Source organism: Acanthopagrus latus, chromosome 8 (genome assembly GCF_904848185.1).
Source record: "Acanthopagrus latus isolate v.2019 chromosome 8, fAcaLat1.1, whole genome shotgun sequence".
In the NCBI taxonomy this organism is placed as follows: Eukaryota; Metazoa; Chordata; class Actinopteri; order Spariformes; family Sparidae; genus Acanthopagrus; species Acanthopagrus latus.
This window is the reverse complement of record NC_051046.1, coordinates 19,561,778-19,585,824: the sequence shown is the minus strand read 5'-3', so window position 1 is coordinate 19,585,824 and position 24,047 is coordinate 19,561,778. Positions and strand designations below refer to the sequence as shown.

General features: G+C 41.6%; 1 protein-coding gene across 2 annotated transcripts in view; it reads left to right on the top strand.

The window, feature by feature from the left end:
• The window catches only part of LOC119025165 (alpha-1,3-mannosyl-glycoprotein 4-beta-N-acetylglucosaminyltransferase C-like), a 104,636-nt gene extending 95,640 nt beyond the window's left edge, over positions 1–8,996 (top strand). For both annotated transcript variants that reach the window (XM_037108569.1, XM_037108568.1), the window contains exons 5-7: positions 2,958–3,109; positions 3,900–4,047; positions 4,830–8,996. In XM_037108569.1, coding sequence (XP_036964464.1) covers positions 2,981–3,109; positions 3,900–4,047; positions 4,830–5,986 — 1,434 coding nt within the window. In that variant the 5' untranslated portion in view covers positions 2,958–2,980 and the 3' untranslated portion in view covers positions 5,987–8,996. The remainder of the gene's footprint in view (positions 1–2,957; positions 3,110–3,899; positions 4,048–4,829) is intronic.
• Positions 8,997–24,047: the final 15,051 nt, after the last annotated feature.

Genomic DNA, 24,047 nt, shown 5'->3' with positions numbered 1-24,047 from the left:
TAAACTTACACCGTCATGTTGACTCCTTTATTGATTTGATCAAACTGTTGGACTCAGTGCTGACAACACGAACAATTAAGGAGACAGGTGCTCCTTTTGTGCTCCGATCCTTAAATACTGTTTCTTTGATTTCAAGATTGACAGTCAATAAAAATTAAATTGCAGCAATTAACCAGCTCATAATTAGCGCACATTCTTACATATGCTGTGGATAGTAATGCATGTTTGTCATACTGTGTAAGGGGAATAACAGCTCTGAATATTGTAATTACTGATAATTGCCTGCCACGTTACGCCACACTGAGTCGACAATTGCATAGAACAGGCCGCAGTGGATGGATGTGTTAAATTCAGTTTTCAAGTGTGCACAAAGAGGTATTGACTAGCTGAATCCCAGGTGAGGCTGACTCCTGGTGCGAGTGATCGATGTGTGTATGGTCATTGAACTGAGCTTAGAGGTAGTTTGTATTCTATTAGGCATCTCTGGGGTTTTGCAGCAGTGGAACAAAAGCGCATGCTGATGCCTAATTGCTGGCAAAGAAAAGACCAGCGCCATTGTTAGGCTGTTACTTCTGCGGCTGCTGTCTGTGGTTTTTTTCTCCCTCACTCAGTCTAAGTTGTGCAGTTGCTATGAGGAGTTGCCAATCTTTTTGTGACTGAGCCTGATACATGATTGCGTTATGGCCGAAAGATATATATAGGTTTCACTGGTGCTTTAAGCCTCCTGGTATATGTAAGTTTAGCTTTCAACATCAAGCAGACCTTGGATTTCTTCTGTTTATTTAACACACGCAGATCATTTACTATTAGGATAAAGGGCTATAAATCAGTTTAGTGTGTGACTCTTTGACTTCTTGCCCTGAGTCTCTGACAGCCAAATTATTGCTGACACCATTAAAATCGTAATTGAACCCAACATATTTGACCTCACATTTTTGTTTCGACTCTCCATGATTTAAGGAAGCTGTGAATCTGCTGTTTTAATGGATTATGTAAAGTAGTGAGGTCCATCCATGATTATTACCCACATATGCATTACCGACATGAGGACGGAAGCAAAAGACAATTGGACATGTACTAATACTCACAGCAGCACATCAGACTCTACAAGCATGGATATATACAGTATAGTGTCTAACCTGTCAACGTCCTTTGACACAGCTCACCCCCAGGGTTAGATCAGAATACTGTGAAATTAAGCCAGTTACTGATTACTAATTATATGAGTCAATGTATACGAAATGAGACTTTTAATTGCAAATACAGTATAATTCATTTTCCATATCCAGCATTTGCAGTTGTCAAATCAATGCCCAAGAGAGTTTGTAATTTTTTTTAAATTGTCATCACGTAAGGGCATAATCAAAACTGTAATCAGGTATTCTTTTAAAATGTAGCTACAATCTAATCAAACATTTTTACAAATGTAATCTTGGCTGATTATAGTATTTTTTTTTCTTTTTCTAATCTGTTTCCATCCAGCCCTGCTCACTCTGCAAAACCAGCACACACATTCTGCAATTATTTATAGAAGCCTTAATGAATAAAAGCTTCAAAGCGTTGTTTAGAAGAAATCACCTACAGGTCTTGTGAGAACTTCTGTTGGCTTCGTTTCTGCCATCTCCTTTTCCCTCATAATGCTAGTACAGCTGACTTCTAGTATTGGTGGGTTTTTTATCAAATACAACCACACCTCTGAAAGGATCATAACTGGTTTGTAACAAGGAGGGAAAAACACCAGTCCAAACTCCTGCACCAGCTTTACACACACCCACATATCTCACCATCTGAGAGATTTTAACAGTCAAACAGCTAAGTGAAAAAATAATCGACAGATTAAACCACAGTGAAAATAATCGGTACACGTAACCCTAATAATCTAATACTAGTATAGTTACTACAGCCTTTCCTCTGCTGCACCAGTCTCTATTGAGAGAGAGAGAGAGAGAGAGAGAGAGAGAGAGAGAGTTTGATTTGTTTGAGAGAGAGAATGTTTGATTTACAGAGCATTTATTGACATGAATGGTGTTAATTGATCAATAATTTAAGCTCTTCATTAAGCAAATGGAAAATTTTCTTCCGGCATATCAAATGTCAGGATTTGTTGTATTTTACTATGACAGTCTTTATTGAGTACCTTTTGGTTTTGGACTTTTGGTCACCATGAGGTCTGATTGGCGTCTATCTCTATTTTCTTTAATTCTATAAAATAAATGATTCCATTTATGCTCTATTTTGTCTTTTTTTTTTTTTTTTTTGGGCCCATCTCTTACCCGTTATCTTTTCTATTGTTTTCTTCTATGGACCACAAATCCGAAATAAAGTGAACTGAATTGGAAATTGAAATGACTTTTCCCTTTGGTGACGATGGCCTGTAATCTAAAAATAGAGATTCACATTTTCACAACAAAGAGGAGAAGGCGAGCTGATAAGAGCATACAGAGGCATCTCTCTTTTTGCCCATCAAAGAATAAGAATGTATTGAAATGCTGGCCGTCCACCATCGCACCACCACCCATCACTGCACAGCTAGAAAACACATGCAGGGTGAGGTGTGTGGATGCACTGAAAAATTCAGGCGACTATTGGTTTAGCTTTGGTTGTTATAGGTAAAGACACATACTTGATTCAAATCAGTAATCCATTGTGGGGAATGTCCTGCAGTGCCTTTGCCTTTTCTCTCATGTGATCCAATTAGTGGATTTGATCCACATCTTTCCCTGAGAGGTAAAGAAAAGCACCGCTCTACAACAGATCATCAGAAGTCTGTTGAAGAACAATTGTGATGCTAGTCGAAGATACTCACATACATGACCATGCGGTCCTAAAAATTAGTTCTCCCACAATATGTTGATTCTTTGATAAAAAAGGCAAATTATTCGCATGCAGCAATGATGGCTGACGACACTCAGAGCAAGCAGGCCTAACGTGTCGTTTCCCATGTTCTCCTCGTGCAGATCCCTGCGAGAGCGTGCACGGCATGAGGCTTGTGTGGAAATCTCTGGACAAGATGAGGTGTCTGAGGAAACGCTCCACTATTCCCTTCCTCGGCTTCCTCATCACCTTCCTCCTCTTCCTGAACCTCTACATTGAAGATGGCTACGTGCTGGTGAGTGTTGTGCATGTTTTTAGCAAGCATTTTGCAAATTGGGAATTTTGATCAAATAAGATCAATAAGGCCCTGCGATGAACTGGTGACTTATCCAGGGTGTACACCATCATCGCCCCAATGTCAGCTAAAATCGGCTCCGGCCGTGACCCTGAAAAGGTTTCAGATAATGGCTGGATTGATGGGTGGATAGATCACTTAGTGTTCCTATATTTCTTCTGAAGTTTTATCAAATGCGCTTTTGATACCAAATGTGTTCTTGTATTTGCTCTCTCCGCCCATGTTGTCGCTGTTTATAATTGCTTGTTTTTTTTAAGGAAACATGTTTAAATTTTTATGACATGGGCCCAAGTTGAGAACATCCAGTTGATTTATTTCTTATTCATGACGCCATCAAAAGTTGGTGATCACAGTACATTATCTGTGTTTGTTGTTTAAATTATTTAAAGAGAATTCGCATTTTCAGCCCCCTTGTGCTTTTCTCAAGTCATATGACATATTCGCTTGCCTGTGCAAACTGCTTGGAGAGATTTCAAGATTTCCTTTGTCTCCAAACGTTGGGGTTTAGCTCAGCTACATCAGAACACATTGTCTCAGGTTTGTACAGGATGTCAGAGGCAAGTTTAAGAAAGCAAACGTCTGGTTTTCACCTTATTTTAATTATTCACAGTAGCAAAGTTTTCAAGATGACTTTTCCCATCCCCTTTTCTGCAGCAGTTGTGACAGCTTGTGTGTATTCTCTAATGTTCATTATGTAAAGTAATGTTATGTTTTTCATGTTGTGTTCCAGGAAGGCGATAAAAGACAGCTCAGAGAAACATCGGTCCACCCGCCGAGCTCAGAGCGATATGTTCACACCTTCAGAGACCTCAGTAATTTCTCTGGAACCATTAATGTCACATATCGTTATCTCGCTGGAACCCCACTGAACCGCAAGAGTAAGTTTAGTGTTTGTCTAAAAAGAAATTTCCATTGACTCTTTTTGTGATCTTTGGGGAATTACAGTAAATCGTGGTTGTGAACATGAGCCAAGAATAAAATCTAAACCTTATACTGTCTGACATAGGTATTGAAGACAAAGCAATAAAAAGAAACTGTTCCACAGAGACCTCAAATTTAAACACTACGTGCTGCTCTTCTCGCATATACCAAGATTTAGTCATCCAGTGGTTTTTACTTTTACCTAAAGTGAACACAAGGCTCCCCTGGTTGGTTTTACAAGTGTAATAAAAGTTTGGTCATAAATGTTTCAGAAGGGTATTTCAATAAATCTTATGGTGTTCTGATTTTAAATATTGCACCGTAGGCTTAGCTCAAGATCCACTCATTAGGTTTTTTTTTAGAGCTTTCATCAACTACTTGCAAAGGTCTTCATTAGCAGACTTCATTAGAATTCAATGAATTGTCATCCATGTAATCTGTTAGACTTAGGTCACTTGACAACAAGTGGTTGTATAAGTAGGGTATCAGCTGAGTAAGATTGAGAGATGCAGTTGGAAGCAAGAAATGGGAAAAAGTGTGGAAGTGGACCTTTTGTCTTTGATTATTTAGTCTACTATTCCCAAGAGCTCAGGAGGACTTTATTTTCTTTAGGAACATTTGTTGAAATGAGTTTTAAAATATAGCTCTTCTCAAACCCACCACAGCATGTTTATAGAATATACTGAAAATAATTTCTGTTTACATTATGATAACATGAATTGCTCACTTTCATTCACAGAGTATCTCACCATCGGACTGTCATCAGTCAAAAGAAAAAGAGGAAACTACCTCCTGGAGACGATCAAATCCATCTTTGATCAGTCCAGTTACGAGGAACTCAAAGAGATTGTGGTTGTGGTCCACCTTGCAGACTTTGATCTGGTCTGGTGTGAGAACCTGGTGCAGGAGATCACCAGGAAGTTTGCTCACCACATCATAGCCGGGCGCCTCCTGGTGATCCAGGCACCAGAGGACTACTATCCATCTCTGGATGGGTTGAAACGGAACTATAACGACCCGGAGGATCGGGTCCGTTTCCGCTCTAAGCAGAATGTGGACTACGCTTTCCTCCTAAACTTCTGCACAAACCTCTCTCACTTCTACATGATGTTAGAGGACGATGTGCGCTGCTCCAGGAACTTCCTGACGGCGCTGAAGAAGGTGATCACCTCCAGAGAAGGTTCCTACTGGGTGATGCTGGAGTTCTCCAAGCTGGGCTACATCGGGAAGCTGTACCACTCCAAAGACCTGCCGCGTCTGGCTCATTTCCTCCTCATGTTCTACCAGGAAATGCCCTGCGACTGGCTCCTCATCCACTTCAGGGGCCTGCTGGCCCAGAAAGACGTGATCCGCTTCAAGCCCTCGCTGTTCCAGCACATGGGCTACTACTCTTCATACAAAGGAGCGGAGAACAAGCTGAAGGACGACGACTTCGAGGAAGACTCCATAGACATTCCTGACAACCCTCCTGCCAGCCTTTACACGAACATTAACGTCTTTGAGAACTACGACGCCACAAAGGCTTACAGCTCTGTGGATGAATACTTTTGGGGCAAGCCTCCTGCTACTGGAGACTTCTTTGTTATAGTCTTTAATAAATCTACTAAAATTAGTAAAATTAAGATTGCTACCGGTTCTGATGACCGTCAGAATGACATTCTTCACCACGGAGCTCTGGAAGTAGGAGAGAAACTAGTCGGGACTAAGAAAGGGAAACAGTGTTCCTCGTATATCACATTAGGGGAGTTTAAAAACGGCAACATTGAGGTTCAAGATGTAGACCACAAAATTGCCTTTGACATTGAGTGTGTTCGCATTGTGGTGACAGCCAGTCAGAAAGAATGGCTCATTATTAGAAGTATAAGTTTATGGACTACACAACCCCCCAGCCAATGAGGACTAAAGACTCTTAGTAAGTCATAGAGGCAAAGGTTTTTATTATTATTATTATTTACTAATGTATGTATTTCCAGGTTTATTTATTCATTTTGTATGTATTTATTGATACTCATTTTGACTGCCAAATCAGTCTATAGTTTTTTATACCTGCAAGTTGTAACCTTAGAGGAGAATCATCCCAGTCATTCTTAAGGACTGTTCAACTGACCTCAGAGTATTCATGGACGTATGCTTTCATAAATGTTCCACAAGTCTTTATTTATTTCATCTTTTCATAGCTTTCCTTAATGTAGGGTTGGACAATAATTTGCTACTATGTTTTACCAAATGTAATTGATAATGTATGACATATCACCATACACATACCTTACATATCATCATATATCACTTTGTGTCATTATTTTACAACTATCTCGTATCTAGGATGACGCTTATAATATTCCATATTTGTCTAAACATCATCAAGTCCGATGAAAAGACCAAAACCGACAAAGAACTGATCATAGCAACAAGTATGATATTTTATTCTCACAGAGAAGGAGGTTAAATTTGAATTAAAAAAAAACTGCCATCAAAACAATATGATTAAACTACAGTAAAAAGCTACATTCTTTGGTTTCGGAAAAAGGTGATTTGAGTCAAAATTAGGTATGTTACCGACTCCACGTAATTTAAATTAACACACAGTCAACTTGTGTAAGTCCTGTGCTTTTTTAATACTACGTCACCTGACTTCCTCTTTTGCTCGCGTCATACTCACTAAGACCAGTAGAGCTCGTCGCCTACCAAACACTGAACATTAGTGAGTAGGCTACATGAGTACATGAGTAGGCTGCTTACACAGATGACCTATACATCTGCTTTTCTGGTGAAGACAGGCAGCCTATTCCTCTACAACTCCACTGTCATCTGAAAACTACTAAAATCAGTGGGATTTGTAGACAAACATATAGAATAAAGCCAGCCTTTTGTTTTATGAATTCAAGGAGGTTTTGTCTGGTGTAAAGCGTAATTTATTGCATACATATCGTATCACAATAACAGATAAATATCAATATAATTAAATATTCAACAGGGACATTTCATATTGCTCAGCCCTGCCATCACACTATATTTTGAGGCTCTTCAGAAAGATGCTTCAAGTGTGGAACAAGGACAAATGAATTTATAACAGTTGATCACTGTTGCTTTTCCAAATCCTGAACAACTTAGTATTAAAGGGGAAAGGGATTGCTATGATTTTTTTTTTTTTTTTCAAAAAATTAAAGCTATAGTGTCCTCAGAAATCTTTTTGTTACTGATATTGAGCCTGCACTAGTGTAGCCCTGGGATCCTCTGAGAAAGGCCCCATCTGGCCCTTTATTATTGTCCTCCTTCAAAACCCTCCAGGAAGGTATCAGAGGTCATTGTTGCCTTGAATATTCATCATGTCGCACTTAAATTGTCCAGTGTTAAAAATGATTTCCCGGTTTAATCATCTCCTTCTTATTGTTTGAGGCACAGGCGTGTGAGTGGACTGAGCGCACTGTATGTCCGATCAGGGCTGCTGACAGGAGAACAATGTTTGTTTTCACCCATCTTCTCCAAGAGCTGAGATTAGATTGCACAGTGAAGAATGGGCCAGGTCTGCTCTTAGGTCTCTTTTTTTTTCACCACAGCACAATTTTCCCTCAGTAAATTGGTCTGTGTTTGCCTCACTCTCTACACCAGCAAAACAACATCTCCCCTGAAGCTATAGGATCTCAATTCGTTCTTTCCCCAATGTTGCGCTCTCACAACTCCAATGTTTCTGCTCCTACATGGTTGCCTCCCTGTGATCTTTGCTCTCCGATCATACAGTCTGCCGCTGCTTTGGGGAAACTTGCTTGGCTTTCCTTTGAAGATCCTTTTATAATTCCCCACCTTGCTTCATGTTGTTTTGCAGCGAACATTTGCAAGAATTAACACCGCACATGTTAACTCATCATCACGATGATGCTCAAAGCAATTCAGAGCCGTGCTTTGAAAAATAATCTTGTCATTTTCCATGTTTGTGTAATTATAATCTGTCAGTGAGCAATCGTCAGTGACAGATTGGTTTCTACACTGAAATGGCATCAAGAAATCACTCAACAATGCAATAAAGAGGTAAATGTTTACATAAAACTGATGTAGTTAGGAGCATGAGGTGGAAGCAGATCGTCATTGTGCATTCTGCAACAGTTTCGTAAAGCTTTGTTCCGCTGTTGCAGTAGCCACCTGTCCCGTGTTTTCCCTCAAGGTCTTGTTCAGTGTCACAGATCGAGACCTTTCGCAGATTGGCTTGTAACGCCAACTCGCAATCCTTCCTCAGAAAATCCCCCATGTGCTATCTGAAATGAAATTAGAATGCCCACCACCTCACAATATGGCGTATTGTTTTTCCTCAGCATTTCCCTGGAAATGTCGCCATTCATTCTGGTGAATGATTCCGTGACCCGCATGGATCAGCTCCTTGGAAGGGATCATGTTTGAATGGATGATGCTCAGAAACACAATCTACATTGTGCTGTGCGTGTGGTATTCTTTACGACACACACCATGGTGCCAATTCAGCCTAGTATTACCTGCTTATGAGCTATAAACACATGACGTCACCCCAGGGCAGTTAGATGTTTTACAAGTGTTATGGATGGCTTTGATACGCCTCATGCCCAAATAGAGCAACCGTGTTGAGAGGCTGATATTTCTGGAGGAGAAATTGCTGTCTGATCTTTATTTGAAATAAGATGCCAGCCAAAACTAGCTGCACGCTGCAGATTTATGGACAGATTTACATCTTGGGGATAACAACAAAAGCTGCATAAATTCCTCAACTGGATGTCAGCAAACTGCTGCGCACAGCATTCTTTTGCCATTGGCAGCATGTCTGGAAACCACAGTCCATAACAGGGCCTTGAGCGAACAGTGTGTCCAGGATCAGTTATACTGTACATTTCACTTAACACTGAAGGAAAAACTGTTCCTTCCTCCTAATGAGTACTTACAGCTCGTAAATGGCCATCTTCACTGTCCATTTGTCACCAATTAAACACTAACTGCATCAGCAGATCTCTGTGAGGAAAAAAAAAGGGCAGAGGTTTGTGAATCACTTGCAGGCAGGTAACTGCAGAAGTCTGTTTAACTCTATTGGCTAAATCTCAAAGCAAGTGATGAATGTGAATAAAATGTGTGGATCCTGAGTTATTTGAAATGTGAGCTGTCTTCCAGTGGAGCATGTACAAAGTGCATGAACAAAAAGCATTTTCAGTGGATAAAACAACTCCTTTTGTACGTCAGGATCTATGAATTACTGTTCAGCTTCTGCTAATGAAATTGTCCTGGATTTGTACTGTAGAAGCCTACCGATACTACCTTACAACAGGTTCAGAGTTCACATGTGCTGTATATTGTTAAGTGGAGCGAGTGTGTTAAAGATGTTGTTTCCGTGTCTGTTTCATTTTCCATTGTTCTCTAAATGGTACTGTATTGTAAGATGACATATATTTTTTTACACGTATCATTTCAAATGTTGTATTGTATATATTGTATTTAAAAATTAAATCCGATTAAACGAATGAATGCCAACTTTGTGTTGCACTGACTACTGAGACAGAGCTGCGAGCTCGTGTGCTCAAGAGAGCACAGAATTTTGAGTGAGTGCCTGCAGTGTCATGGCTTGAATACCGGTTGGAATGCCTTGAGGAAAACAAAACATTATTTACATGGCCCTGAATCAAAAGTGTCGTCCCTGTTGTCTTTGCCGGAGCATTTGTTTTGTTTCACCATTTATAGATAAAGCCAAAGATACAGCGGTCATGTACATTTTAAGTCTTAAAGGAGAAAAAAAAAAACATAACTGACATTTGCTGTTCCTTGAAACTTGCAGCGAGTGAGTCTGTTTCACTCAGATCTCACCATAGCCAAAAGCAAAAACTATACATTATTCATTTCAATATTCATGTGCTTTCTGCTTTTTTAACTGCATACTTAATGAAGGTGTGGGGATGGTGCTGGGAGGGATACTGTACTATTAAACACCGCGTGCTCTCCGTGTATTCATCGAAAGGGGTCGTACATTTTTTTTTTCCATGAAGCACACTGCTAGACACCTGGAACTCGTCTGACAGCAAGAACGTCATTCTGGCGGAGTGCGGACAATAAAGCAGTTTATTCAATGCAAGGCACTGTTTTTATTTCCTGTGTAAAGGGACACACGAGGTGTTATTATGTGTGGTAATTGTGCCTGCCTAAACTCCAGTGCCCGGAGCATTTAACATCAAGGATCATGCCACTTCATTGAGTGTCATTAATAAGTGAATGCACAGATATCATTCGAGCATGTGCTGAACTCAGGGCAACTTAGCAGTATCGCCAACGTCCACAGAGAATGATTGTCCAAAGAAATTCACTATGAAAGTGTGATACAATGGCTCCTTTTAAAGGTCATATATTATGAAAAACACATTTTCTTTGGTGTCTACGTATATAAACTGGTCCTCCCTGAGCCTAGCAACTCAAAGAATGAGGAAAGCAAACAAGTCCTGCATGGTCTCTGCAGCCCACCCACAGGTAAAACGGCACTCCTACAGGCTGTTCAGATTCAGCTCCTGTCATCATGTAATGAAAGGAGTCATTGACATGGGCCGACCTCCTCTGCACGGTGATAGGAGATATCTGAGAGGGGGGCGTTCTTCTCCGAGGTGAAGTTCAGCGTGTCCAGCGGTAAGATAGCAGTGTTTCGCAATGCCGCCGCTTAGTGATAGACACGCAAATTGCTCTGTTGTTGGTTGTAAAAATCAACATAGGTGCCTATATTCTGTCCCAGCTACAGAACAACAGAAGAGACAGTGGTTGTCCGTCATTTTTTAATGACAACGTGCTGGCTGTGGTTCGTGTAAGACTGTATGTGTGTGCTACTCACTCCACATCGGACTGCTTCAGTAACGAGGGTCAGTACAAAGCTGGCTTTGCCTCGACACTGACCCTTGTAAAAGGATCCCACCATACCAGAATCCCAACCATACCAGACCCAGTAACCGCACCCGAGCCACAGATAAGTGTCGCCACGTTTGATAATATCTACAGTTGCCAAAGAACAATAATTTACCTTTACTGTTAGCAGGAGCTAGAATTAGCTACATGGTAGTAACTGTAACAACACACACAAACAAACTAAGTAACATTTTCAGACACACTGACCATCCTGAAACATCCTGCTGCAGCCACAGAGCCTGTATGTCTTCAGGAGCCTCTCCCTCTGGGTCGGATTCTGGGTCAAACTCATTAGCTCATTAGCATTTAAAGGTGCAGGCACAGAAACAGCCTGCTCTCAGTAGAGTTCACTTTTTCAGAAATTCAGGACCACTGATGGTTCTGGGGCAATACATTTCAAATACAGTGTTGTTGGGCCTCTGACAGCTGTGTGAAATTGATGAATAACTGGATAATATGGGACCTTTAATATCCAGTCTTAACTCACACACATCAAAATGTCTAGAGTTTCTAAAGAGTTTGTTTATGGTTGAGCTATGACGGAGGCACATTTTTAACTTTCTATGCCAGATTCAGTAAAATCTTAAAAATTCATATTGGAAATAAATAAAATAAAACATGGCTCAGGTGAAGCCCATGGCTTACTCAAAGGCTGAACAGCAGCATCGTGCAGTTCTCTTCTTGCCAACATCTGTTTGCAGTTCGAGGGATGAATAATTTTGCATCAACATGATCTCATGTTCCTTATCAGTATAACCCTAACATCTGGTTTTATTCATTCACAGATGTTTGTCGTGCATTGGAAAATTTTGACATACAGGCAAAAACAGCCAAAAAATATAGCGAAAAAAAGTTTTATCCACGGATGCCTCAACATATTATAGCTTATAACCTTGTAAGTCCGCTTTCACTGTGTCCTTAATGCATGTAACGCAAGCGAGTGTCAGCGGCAAAATCAGCTTGACTGCATTGTTTCCTAGTGGAGTGTCTGCCAGTGATTCAGCACACTATTTTGAGCCCGACACCCTGTTTCTATTTTGACAGTTGTCACTCGAGTTGAGAGCACAACATGGACAAGAAACAGATGATTCATGAAGAGTTAACGATGCAAGACCGTCTCCTTTTACTACAAAGACCTAAAAAAAGGTTTGAAGATTGCCAGTGAAGATTGCCAGTGAAATGAAAGTTTCTGGTAAGAAAACATGCAATTTCGATGTAATTACGAGTCAAGAAACATGTAAATATCACAGTTTAAAATAAAGTACCAAAATGCAAAAAATAAAGTGTAGGTGTATCTATTTGTATGCATCCAAGCCAAGGTCAAAAATTAGTTAGCCTTCATTATAAGGCAGCTCACATACTGCAGGGCTCCAAACATCCGAATGATTTAACACACTGAACTTATTGTAGTTGCACTTTACTGCATTGAATCATTTGGATATTTGATCCCTGCAGTGCGCAAGCCATCTTTTTGTTTTTATATTTTAGCAAACTAACATATACATGGTTAGCTTACATAGCATAACAGAATGCATGTAGTGTAGACAGCGTTACTAACTTTTTTGGAGCTTTCAAACATATCCAGTTGTTTTACAAGCAGTAGTGTGGATGCTGTATTATAGATACGAGCGGCTTTGGTAGATTTTGCAGGGTTGCACGGCTTGACTTGACCCAGCTTGCTGTTTGTACCAGACACTATTCTATCTTTCATTTACTCCTGCAGATGATATTATCTCAACATTGGCAGGACTCCTAGCTGATTTTCATGTCATCACCCTTTCTTGCAGTATGGAAACAACACACAGGAGATTTACTTTGGTAATGAGTAGCCGCAGCCTTTATATACTGACAAACTGTAACCTACACTGTACATTTACAGATAAACTGACAGCTTCGCTTCTAACCTTTTTCCCTCTGCTCTGCTCGCCCCCTCTCACTCACTTGAAGACAACTTCTCTGTGTGAACACTACATTAAAGGAGCCATGCTACTCTCATAGCAGATGAAGCCATTGTGTTCTCAAAATTTGTGTCGGACCAATACAAAAAAATTGCAATTTCCACTAGCGGAAGCTTTGTGATTTAAAAGTGCAGGGTTTGTGCTGATCATGGTGATAATTCTCTGAGGGCTTCAGTGCTGTCGAGTACCATGCGGTGGTAAAACACCTCTTGATCATTCTGGACCAGGTACTGCTGGCTGATGACTTCATCACCCTCAAATGTCAAACCCTATGAGAGCTCAGTTTAATTTGCGATGCTCCCAAGAGTCAAGAATGAGGCTTCCATATACAAATGAATGGGCCTGACTAACTGAGACATTTAGTCATTATGCCATAAGACTGTCAAAAAGACAGACGGCTGAAAAGCAAGCAGCCTGGGGTTAAAAGTGCTTAATACTAGCTCGATGTGCAAATAATTAGATGGAAACACACTGACAAGAATCACTCCCGATGATATTTCAATGACTCCAGCTTGTTGTTGACAGGCAAAATTGTACACAGTTTCAACATTTCACCAACAATTTCATTTTTAGCTGTCAAACGTCTCATTGGTTCTGAAAGAGTTCCATGAGGCCGAAGATTTAGTGAATTCTCTCAATCTGCTGAGGAGCATTTCATCAGTTAATTGAAGCGATTGGGCACTCACAGTCTTGTTTCCACTGCAAATTGGATGTCCGATAAAGAGAATTTTTCAATGTTGCAGTCGACAAGAATGCTAATAACATGAATGCAGAACAAACAAACAAACAAAGACTTCATCAAAACATTAGAAGTAAAACATTATGGATCTGTACGCTGAATCACGGTTATCAGAGTTTTTATGACAGGTTTAAATCAAGCTACTTTTTATAATGGCGTCAAGTCTCAATTTGACACCTTCAGGTGTCATAGTACCAGCAGCATTTCAGACACCTTGAGCATTTTGTCACAGTCATCCCCACCTCTCTCCATCTCCTGTCCTTCAAAGTCAACCAGGACCAAATGGAAGGTAAGCGTACATGACGACTTGGTACCTGAGAAACCACGGCTAATGCACACTATGGAGGGGCCAGGGTAGCAAGTAAAAAACCAATATCCCACATAACAAGACCTGCGCTGTGCACGACGGGAGACATGGGCCAATCAATTGCTGTGGTTGCCATGGTGCTGTCAGCACGTACCTACACGGGAGAGCAAACCCCACATGATACCAGGCTGATATGGCTTGTGTGGATTTCCTCATTTGCCTTTTGATCTGCCCCGCTCTCGTGCCTCTGGGACTCATCCTCTGTGGTGGGATTTTAATTCCACCTCACATTCACTATCCATCTATTAAGGAGCAGCAGCGGTGTACGCAGCAAATCAAAAGAACAATGACAACGGCCCGTTTGATTTTTTTTTTTTTTTGGCTGCTTCTTCTCTCAATGTGCCGGTGTAATATGATTTCAAGCACACACCAGTGCAGCATCAAAGCACTGTCAATAGCTTTTGATTAGTACATTTGGTGCTGTGTGTTTCATGGAGCATTTGCAAAGCAGGTCCACATGAGCCAGGTGCACAGGCTGAGGCAAGGCTGAGCGTGGAAAGGTTGGGACATAAAAGACACCCTGGAAAAGCTGAAAAGAAGTGCTGTGAACAGCTGAATGGTTGCGCACAGGGATACAAAAGTATTGAAGCTGAAGTGAAGCTGAAGCCCTGAAGTCAGGGAACCACGAAGCAGACGCAGGTGATGAGTGTCTCATAATAACCTGGCGAGGAACTTGTGATTGTGTGTCTGCCGGTGATGGAGAGGCTTCTCGGTGTTCAGGTGCTCTCGGGTTGATGAGCAGCCAGTTACGGTGGATACCGATGGCACCGCTGGCTATTGAACCAGTTTCATGATAGGCAAGGAAAAGGGTGTATTCTTATCTGCCAAATCTGGGATGAAAATGGCTGAGGGTACAGCTGAAAACTCATCAAGCGTTCAATCATCGTTTTGTTTCCAGGTGGGGCCAAATCAAAGCCGTGTGGAGTAGAATCTGGTTTGAGCTGGTAAAAAGGGATGAGGTATGACTGTGTAGGTCACAAGTTTAATTACACGGGTTAAGCCACACTCCTATTGCATAGATGATCCTTTGCAGCGGTGCAGGCAACCCAAGAAATTCCTTTCATTTGCTGTCATGATGTTGAACATTAACAGTGAACCAGCCCAGCAGAACACTGTGTGCTTCTCTTTAACTACTCCCATGGCATTTACAGGGTCTTCATGAGGACTGGAGATAAAAGGAACAGTGCTGCAGGCACTGCAGGAGCCAGCTCCTTCTTCAGAGTGTGTAGTCCCCACGGCGAATGAGGGTTTAATCGCTCCCAATTGCTTTGCCTCACAAAGGTGTGACCCCCTCCCCTCCCCTCCTCCCACTACCACCACCGCCATCCTCCCATCTGTCTCTCATTGTTGCCAGCGAACAAATCTTGCCGCAGGGAGATGTGCTGCCACTTTTCCTCAGTCCCTTCTTCCCCAGACCTCCGCATTCAGCTTTGTAATGCCAACATCCTACTGGGAAGGAGGGGAAGGAGTAATCAAAACAATTACCTAAGTCCTGTTCTGTTTCATAGGAGACTTGTCTTTTTTCCTGTGAATCTTCAGCCAGAATGAAACAGGTTGTGTCTCGAGGGCTTTTCGCGGAACATCACAAAGACAGCAGCTGTCACACAAGGCAGGCAAAAGCTTCAGTGGCACGCTGGTTCTACCAGCAGGTTTATCACTTGGCTCTTTCAACAGGAGATCCACAACCAATTACCCAAAAAAAAAAAAAAAAAAACAGGAGTGTGGAGAAAATGTGTGAACCAGATGCAGTCACCTTGATATTGTCACACAGGCAGTTATGAGAAGACATCATCCCATCAAGAGCTCCATGGAATATATAGCAGTGTGGATCCCTGTGAAGAAGACGAAGCAGCCACACTGCACGTTGTTTGGCTACCGCTACCTCTAGGGATTGTTAACTATTTTCGAGTATGAAAACAGGACCGTTGCACTGCCAAGCTTACCTCACAGTGTGTATCTTGACCTAAACAACTGAAAAGAGAAGCAACACAACGCCAGGGAGGATCAACATATCCTTGACTTTGATGAGACAAAATGAGCTCCCCGTGAGATATAATATGTTGCTTGCGTGGCCCTCCCCACTGTCCACTGTTCATATCTATCCCCTTCAGTAACTCTCATACTCCCGGGCATGTCGTCCGAAATTGTAAAGGCCTTAATTAAAGATTAATGTCAGGGTTTCTTGCATGCGCCGCTTAGATAACTCATTTCCCAGGGCGCATTGCTAAGAATCGGCCAGGCTGGACACCAGATTTTCCAGCTTTCAGAACAAAAGCCCTCAGCTCTCTGGCCAACACGATCCTTTCAGCTGAAGGACAAGCAATAACAGCTCTGCTGCTTGCTTTGCAATGCCACCACTGTGACTGGAAGGGGAGGGGGGGGTCATTTTAATTATCACAGGCAGGCAAAGAGACACAATCAGCCGGTTGAAGGCCTGCTGCACCGACAATCCCTCCACCCCTTGCAACAATTACTGATGCTCGTCTACTTCATGAAGCCTGTTTATAATGTCAGGGCATGCCACAGAGTCGGAGATCTGTCCATGGGAATCAGCCTCGCTTTATGTGCCTCTGCACACAACAGAGGTATAGACGCATGATGTACAGGCAGGGCCAATGTATCATGTTGTTCATGTAAACATATGTTTTGTCAGCCCTTTCAATTTGATACAGATGAGATCTGACCAACTCAGGTGCGGTGCCAGCAGTACTGTAACAAGTCTTTGTTTCAAAAAACACCAGATCCTTTTTCTAGCAGCTCAAGGCTTTTGAGTTTCTGCCATGAAAACGATGCTGACCCACAGTCACTGACACGCTAACCCCAGAGACATCAGCTTCCATGTTTATAATCGATATGACGAGCATCGCAGAGGGGTGAAGGACGATACTTGGATAGTCTCAAAGGCTTGTTATTTAGCTCTTTCTCTACACCTCCACAAATCTAAAAAAGCCTTGCAAAAAAGGAACAACAAGCACACTCTGCAATATCCAGCAGGCTGTCCAGGCCAGGAGATTACAGATACAGTACAGCTACTCTGGGGGTGGGGGATGATATCTGATCACTGCTAAGTTTGCTTAACAACGCAGATGCCAAATGACTGTATCGTTGTAAGTGCTGCTCCTGAGTAAGCAAAATCTCTAGTCTGATATTTAGAGTGAATGGCAGTTTCAGTCATTGATTCAATCTGGAGCCTCCTTGTTAGCTGTTTTCTGGGGAAGGGAGGATTGATTTTGCCTCTTTCAATAGTGTCTGACATTTTAGGTCGCCCTGACATCATTTCTAGTTAACAATGAAGCTGTATCATTCAGTGTGTACTCTTGGCATAACGTATACCAACCTACGGGGAATGGCAGAAGCAGTAACAAATGACCAGGCACAGTGGTGCAGGGAAATAAGAGACGAACTGGAGCTGATGATGTCCACAGTGCCCAAACACTGTAGTCCAGTATCAGGATGCCTCAGAGGGCATTAGCACTGTTTCAGTATTGACAGTTACCAAAGAAACAAAGGAGACACTGTGTTTAATTAACTCGAGACAAATAACGAAAAGGATTTATAGACGACTGTAAGTGAAATTTAGCTCAGGTGTTTTATACTTAAAGCCAGCGATCAAGGCCAGAATACCAACCAGCCAGAGTAACTGCCCCCCAGCAGAGCTGCGGGCAACCTGACAGTTCCAGGCCCACTGTGCATCATCTGGTTTGTTTTCATTTCATGAAACGATTGTTTTGGGAGATGGCCAATTAACGACATTGTCATCAAACATGACGAGGACCCTGTCCTGAAGGGGGTCAAGTTTTTTTTAAGGTCTTTTTTATCATTTTATTTCCTCGCTTCTTTAGTACTTGAATCTACAATAATCAAACTGATCAAATTACCACACAGAAACCTCTTGGGTCACAAACAAGACATGTGCTGCTCCTAATCACAGCCGCTATTTTTGCTATGAGGCCCAAAACCAAAGCTGTTCTGTGATAACACACAAAATATTTAGATTAGCTGGGACAGGAACAGGGTTACCAACCTGACCCAAATCAATCATTAAGAACAGCAACCGCACTGAATGTTTCAAAGGACCCTCTCTAAATCTGACAGCCCAAATTAAATGTTGGCTGTTCATGTCTCTACAAACCACTGGTGTATTTTTATTTTTGAAGAGAAGTCAGGGCATCTCCAGCTGAGGTAAGGGTGACAAAATCAGGTATCACGTTTTTTCCTCAGCCTAGCCTAGCCTCGGCCGTGTTTTGCTGGAAAGAACATTTCCTATGTTTATTTGGGTGATTGGCTTGAAGTCTGAATACTGAAACATGTTTGTGCACAGATGTCGTTTAGAGATGTTGCTGTTGTTGACCCATCCCTTTGTTGATCAAGTCACCAGAGCAAAATCAGCCTCTTTGAATCGCCCATTAGATCTCCAGTTTAGTTGTTGATTCAAAGGTATGAAACTAAGGTATCATCACATTTGGGCAGATATCATAGTTGATTGTTGGTGAATGCCGACTCTTTCAACAGCCACCACAGAGCGTTTGTGTCATTTTGGAATTAAAAATCCTTGAGGGAACTGAGTCTTAAGTCTGTTTTTTTTGTTGCAGTTTGTCTCTATCTGTTGTCTAACTCTTGTAACTGGGGGGCATTACTCACAAGTGATATCGACAGCCTTACCTGTGACAATAAATGACTGTGACACGGCTTGTCCCACCACAGCCATCGCTGAAGGCTTCGGTAATGCTGCCCATATGTGAGCCCTAATTACTTTCTCAGCTGGCCCCTGCAACAAGGTCACACTTGTTATGCCACTGTCCCATCCACACAATCAGATTTCTCACAAAGGGAGCTAATCTCATTCCTTCACAAGCCATTATCTTGATCGGACTGGCTTTTTACGCAATTTGCAACGCTGTCTAGATGAGAGAGCGACTTTCCCTCAGCCTGAGTGAAGACACTCATCAGCATCCCACTGAGAAGTTTCAAACTGTCAGCCAACATCCACCAACTCCAAATTGGAGTTAAATTGAAGAGGCGTCCGGCTGGAGAAAGGCCAAGACAAGCAGGCCGCAGCATCGCTGCAGCGGCAGATGTCGATGAAGGTTTTTAATGGAGTTGAATTAATTCATGCAGGGTGTAATTTGTGCTGTGGATGTGGGAGGCGTACTAAGCCTGAACTTTTTCAGGGTCACAAGAGTTGTTATATTGATAGACATCTGCCGGGGCGGCCTGCAAATTCGCAGAAACTGACAGATCTGCTCTGATGTTGAGATAGTGATGAATTGCAGTCCTCTGGTGTGAATCGTGTTGTGAAACTGGAGATGTTGTCCTGATGTGTCTGGCCAATCCTCTGCACAGGATGAAGCTCGAAAAAGTAGATAACTGCATCTACAGTTCAAATCATTTTTCAAAAATAGATTGGTCCACTAATTGGAACTCCATGTTGACATATGTCCAAATATATTCAAACGTCCAAACCCAGTTTGTGTTTACATTTCCATGCATTTAAGATTAGCCTTGAGGGGAGACACGTTATCATAAAATTTATGTTTCTCAGCCAATCATGATAGGAAATATGTGCCTGTTTCCTCCAGTTTGTTTTTTTTTTTTCTTTTTTTTTTTTTTTTAATCACGTCAAATCAAATCAGACAGAATTTTCATTTTAATGGTCACTTTCAGAATTCATCAGCGACTGACATGTCTGTGCCATTGAGGTGATTATGTTGAGACACCAGCTTGAACAGCTGTCTCTTGCTTGGCAGCACCCTCCACTTCCTGACAAGAAAAGTCAGACCATACACACAAAATCTAAATGTGAATGCGTGTATGAAATGTATTGTGAAAATGTTAATATGACAAGTATGAAACCCACAAATGTGAAGATAGCCGTAATTTGTAGAGACATTTCAGTCAGGCGACTAAGCTGGTAAATTGAGATATAACAGCCCGATCAGCTCCCTCAACCTCCTCTCTAATCTTTCAGCTGTATTTACAAGCTGAACTGTGAAAACACAGTTATCAAGACCACCATCGTAACCACGTTTGTGCCTGATACCATCACACGTGAGAGTCCGGAGCTCCATTTAAGCAGCTCGATGCTCTGGGCAAAATCCGAAGCAAAGTTACTGTAGTTCTCTTTGACATTGAAACTTACCCGAGATAGCCTGAGGACTCACACTGTCAGTTTTTTGTAGGCACTCTGGGCATGCCAGCTTACAGAATGTGATTAAAATGAACCAGATGTGGTAAGCACTGGGAGATAAACATTGCATTGTCTGTCTAAATTAAGGTCATGACCGGTTTCCTGTGTTCTGACAGGGGAATAATATCCTGTCAGAACACAGGAAGAAGGTTCCGATAAATTCTTGGTGGTGGAAACCAAACGCTTTTCCTCAGAAGATATTGTTGTTCTCTTGCCTGCGTTTACTCCTGCTAACCAAAGCCTTGATTACTGCTGTACTGCACTACCACCTGCTGGTGTGTAGCCTACATGTGTCCACCTAACAGCATGAAGAGCTGGACTGAGGGATGAGGGGAAAGAGAGCTGGGTGAGGCTTCTCAAAAGACTATCCTGATACTCTTAGGGAAGGATTGAGGTTTCCTTCTCTAATATTTAACTTTTAGTATTGCACCACAAGTCAGAAGCTGTTCCCTTTTAACCCAACATACACACACACACACACACACACACACCCTCATAAGTATTCAATACCACTCCAACATTTGCTGCTGTGGGAATCTGTTTTCCCAACTTTGATTCAGTTCTTTTGTTCTGGAGACATTGTGTAGGTTTTCATTGGCAGGTGAGAAAAGGCAAAATGACTTTGTTCAAAAGAAACGATGTAACTCCCTGGATAGAGAATGAAATAGCATGATCGCTTGCTGCTTTTGCAGCATTTCAGTGTGTGAAGGTGAGAGTTTTAGGCTGTTCACCTGAAATGTTTAAAGACTTGAAAGCTTCTTGGGTTTTTCTAGTATCACTAAATTACTTGTGGTGCCTCTGGGTCGCTCACCGTGGGCTCTTAAAAGAATATCTTGGAGCGTATAATCATCACTATTACAACTTTATATAATGTTATTCCACTGGGTTAACAGAATAACATAATTTCCACAATTGCTTTTTGCCTCATGATGTTATGTGGAAGTGTAATGCTCCCAAGAATCTATGTAAGGCCTCCCTTGTGCTTGGAACTTGTTCAGTTCAGTGTTTTTGGACTTGCAGCTGCATTATACACAACTGGACTTGCTCAGTTAACAAACACACTTTGTCTCTATTGGATCCGCAAGAGACAAATTACTTAAAAGGTCTCAATCAGTTAGCTTGGCCTCAATCAAAGGCAAAGTAGAGACATCATACAGCTACAGATTGCGTTGTCCTTTTCACTGTCAGGGCCGTCTGAATGAAGATGTACTGGAGTTCTTTCAAATACATTATTTAATTTTCTGTGTTGTGTTCTTCATCATAGTCACTGGCTACCTTTTGTCACCTGTCATTATTTACATATACGGTAACAGTACAGTGAAATAACAATATTACATTGACACTGGACCACAGGAAAACACCAGAGCTCTCAATGACTGATTTTCTCTCCAACTGGTTTCTTTCTTTTCCATTTTTCGTCTCTTCCGTCTGCTGTTGCCCGCCTCTTTCAGTAAGTTGCTCTCCTGTCTGAAGGGGCACTTTTACATTTGAGACACCTTTCTGTCAGTCACACTGTAAATCAGGCCGCCGGACTAGTTAAACAACAGTGCCATCCGCTGCCTGTGACAGGCACATACACTGCTGGTGGTCACTGACGTGAGGGAAATGATAATAGAGGCTGTGCATTGTTTGTTTTTTGTTTTTTCTTACCTTTATTTATGCAAAGTTTGCCCTTTTCATGCTACACATGAACAATCTGACACATTCATAGCTCAAGTTGATTCGACTGAAGCTCACTGGAGCATTCACGGAACTTACAAGTTTGACTCAAAGGCACCTTAACAGTAATTGCTGAGAGAAAGCAGCTTTGCAGCTCAACAAAAGTAGATAAAAAGCTAAAGCAGTGATGGCTACATTTGGGTCTGGGTTGGTCAGTTAAAAACAGGACTGAATGAGATCATATTTGGTGTGCACCTGAGCATACGCTCCGCTTTCTCTTACTCCATATCTGAGGCCATTTATTCCTTATTTTCAGTTCAAGTTCAAGTTCTGGAGAAAATATAATAGATTTACTTGATTCAGTGCCTGGAGCAGGTGCTATACTTTTCACATTTAAGGGTTGATGCAGTTAGATCAGGTTTTGCTTTGCCTTTTATCTCTCTATGAGATCGCTGCTGTCACTCAAATACAAAGGAGGTCAGAAATGAAAGAAATGAAAAATTACATTTGAAGATTTCATTGTAACCTTTAGTCTCATTGACATCTCTGGATTATTCACTGTAACTGAAACTTTGTTTCTTACTCACAAGTGATAAGTGTAACTTTGGTGGCTTGGACAGCTGATGTTGAGCCCTTAAACAACGCCGAGCCCTAAGTGTCACTTTAATGCAGAATCTCTGTCTGCTATTGTATTATGATTAAGTTGCTTCACCACTTCATTTAAAGTGCAGTGCACCCGAATCTTACAAGATGAGGAAAGACATTAATCTTTGATTCAAAAGGTGCAATATATAAGAACCGGCTGCCTGTTGAATCCATACTGCACACAATTATGGCAAGCCTATCACCAGCGTACCTGCTAACTGCTACTAGCTACATTCTGTTCTATGATGTAGTTACTCTTAGCTAGTTAGATCAGTAAGCAGAGCAGCTAGTTGGTGTTCACACCGCTTGCACAAAAGTTTTGGACTGGGGTTTTCAGGCACAGAGCTTTTTAAACTGTTTTAAACGTCGGGGTTCTGTGTGCATAGACAATTATGATTAATGTATAATGCTTGCTTAATTGATTGTTGTAAGCACACTGTGGTTGCGCTGAGTACAGATTTCTAAGGATAACTGAGTTAGTTTAATCACTTTTATATCACTGTTGAGGCTGATCACTGCATGGGTGAAATCTGCTGATTTAGCACTTGACATCTTGAGAACAAAATAAGTTATTTGTAGGTAATCCTGCGGCAGCAGTCAGCTTGTTGAATGAGTGGGCTTCAGGGAAGGCTGAACACACGCGGATACTATCAAAAAGGATGTATTTTTTTAATTAAACATAGTCAAGTGTCTGCTGAGGGAAACGCTCTTAAATTCCAGCCAGACGACGTCACTCACTCGGCGGCTTACAGTGCGAACTGGGCAGGTGCCAGTGTGAATTTGTCGAGTTAAACTACACATGTAGCAGAAGGCTTCTGGGAAATAGTATTTATGTTTTTTCTTGCAGCTACAGACTCTAGAGAAACAGAATGAGGCTGTTCAAAGCATGTTTCTCTGTGTGCTGTACTTGGTCCAGGCTCGCTGGCTGTCAGGGTTGAAAGCCAAGTTTCAAAGAGGGACACCAAAGCACTTTGATTTGGAGATGAAACTGCCATTTATAAAGGCCAAGACTCTCATTCGCTTCACTCACAGTCTGTTTTATCGGTTGAAGTCAAACAGCCTACGTGGCCTTTTTGAAAAGCGTTCGACAGCGCACATACTAATGAGAGCATCCACTGACCTAACATGTTGAAGTTAAAGGGGCAGTGTGCAGAATTGTAACATCAGGAATAATTACATTTCCAGACATGGTGAATGTAGTGATAAAATTAATCAATCTGTTTTGCCTAATTTTATTCATTTGGCAGTAACATCTGCTGGTTTGACTCATGATATTTTTATGTGGCACGAAACAGTTTCGTCTTTCATTAAGAAAAACTGTAGAACAGGGTGTCCGACACCAGTAGGCAGCAATGTGACTCATGAGGACTGTAAAAAGGGAATCGGTAACAATGACGCCAGTGTTCAGCAGAGACTACCAAACAACTCCACCATATCCACGTATCATACCAAAATTTTACGTATTAGTTTCAAACAGACAAATTCATCATCACTTTTTCAGGAAACTAGAT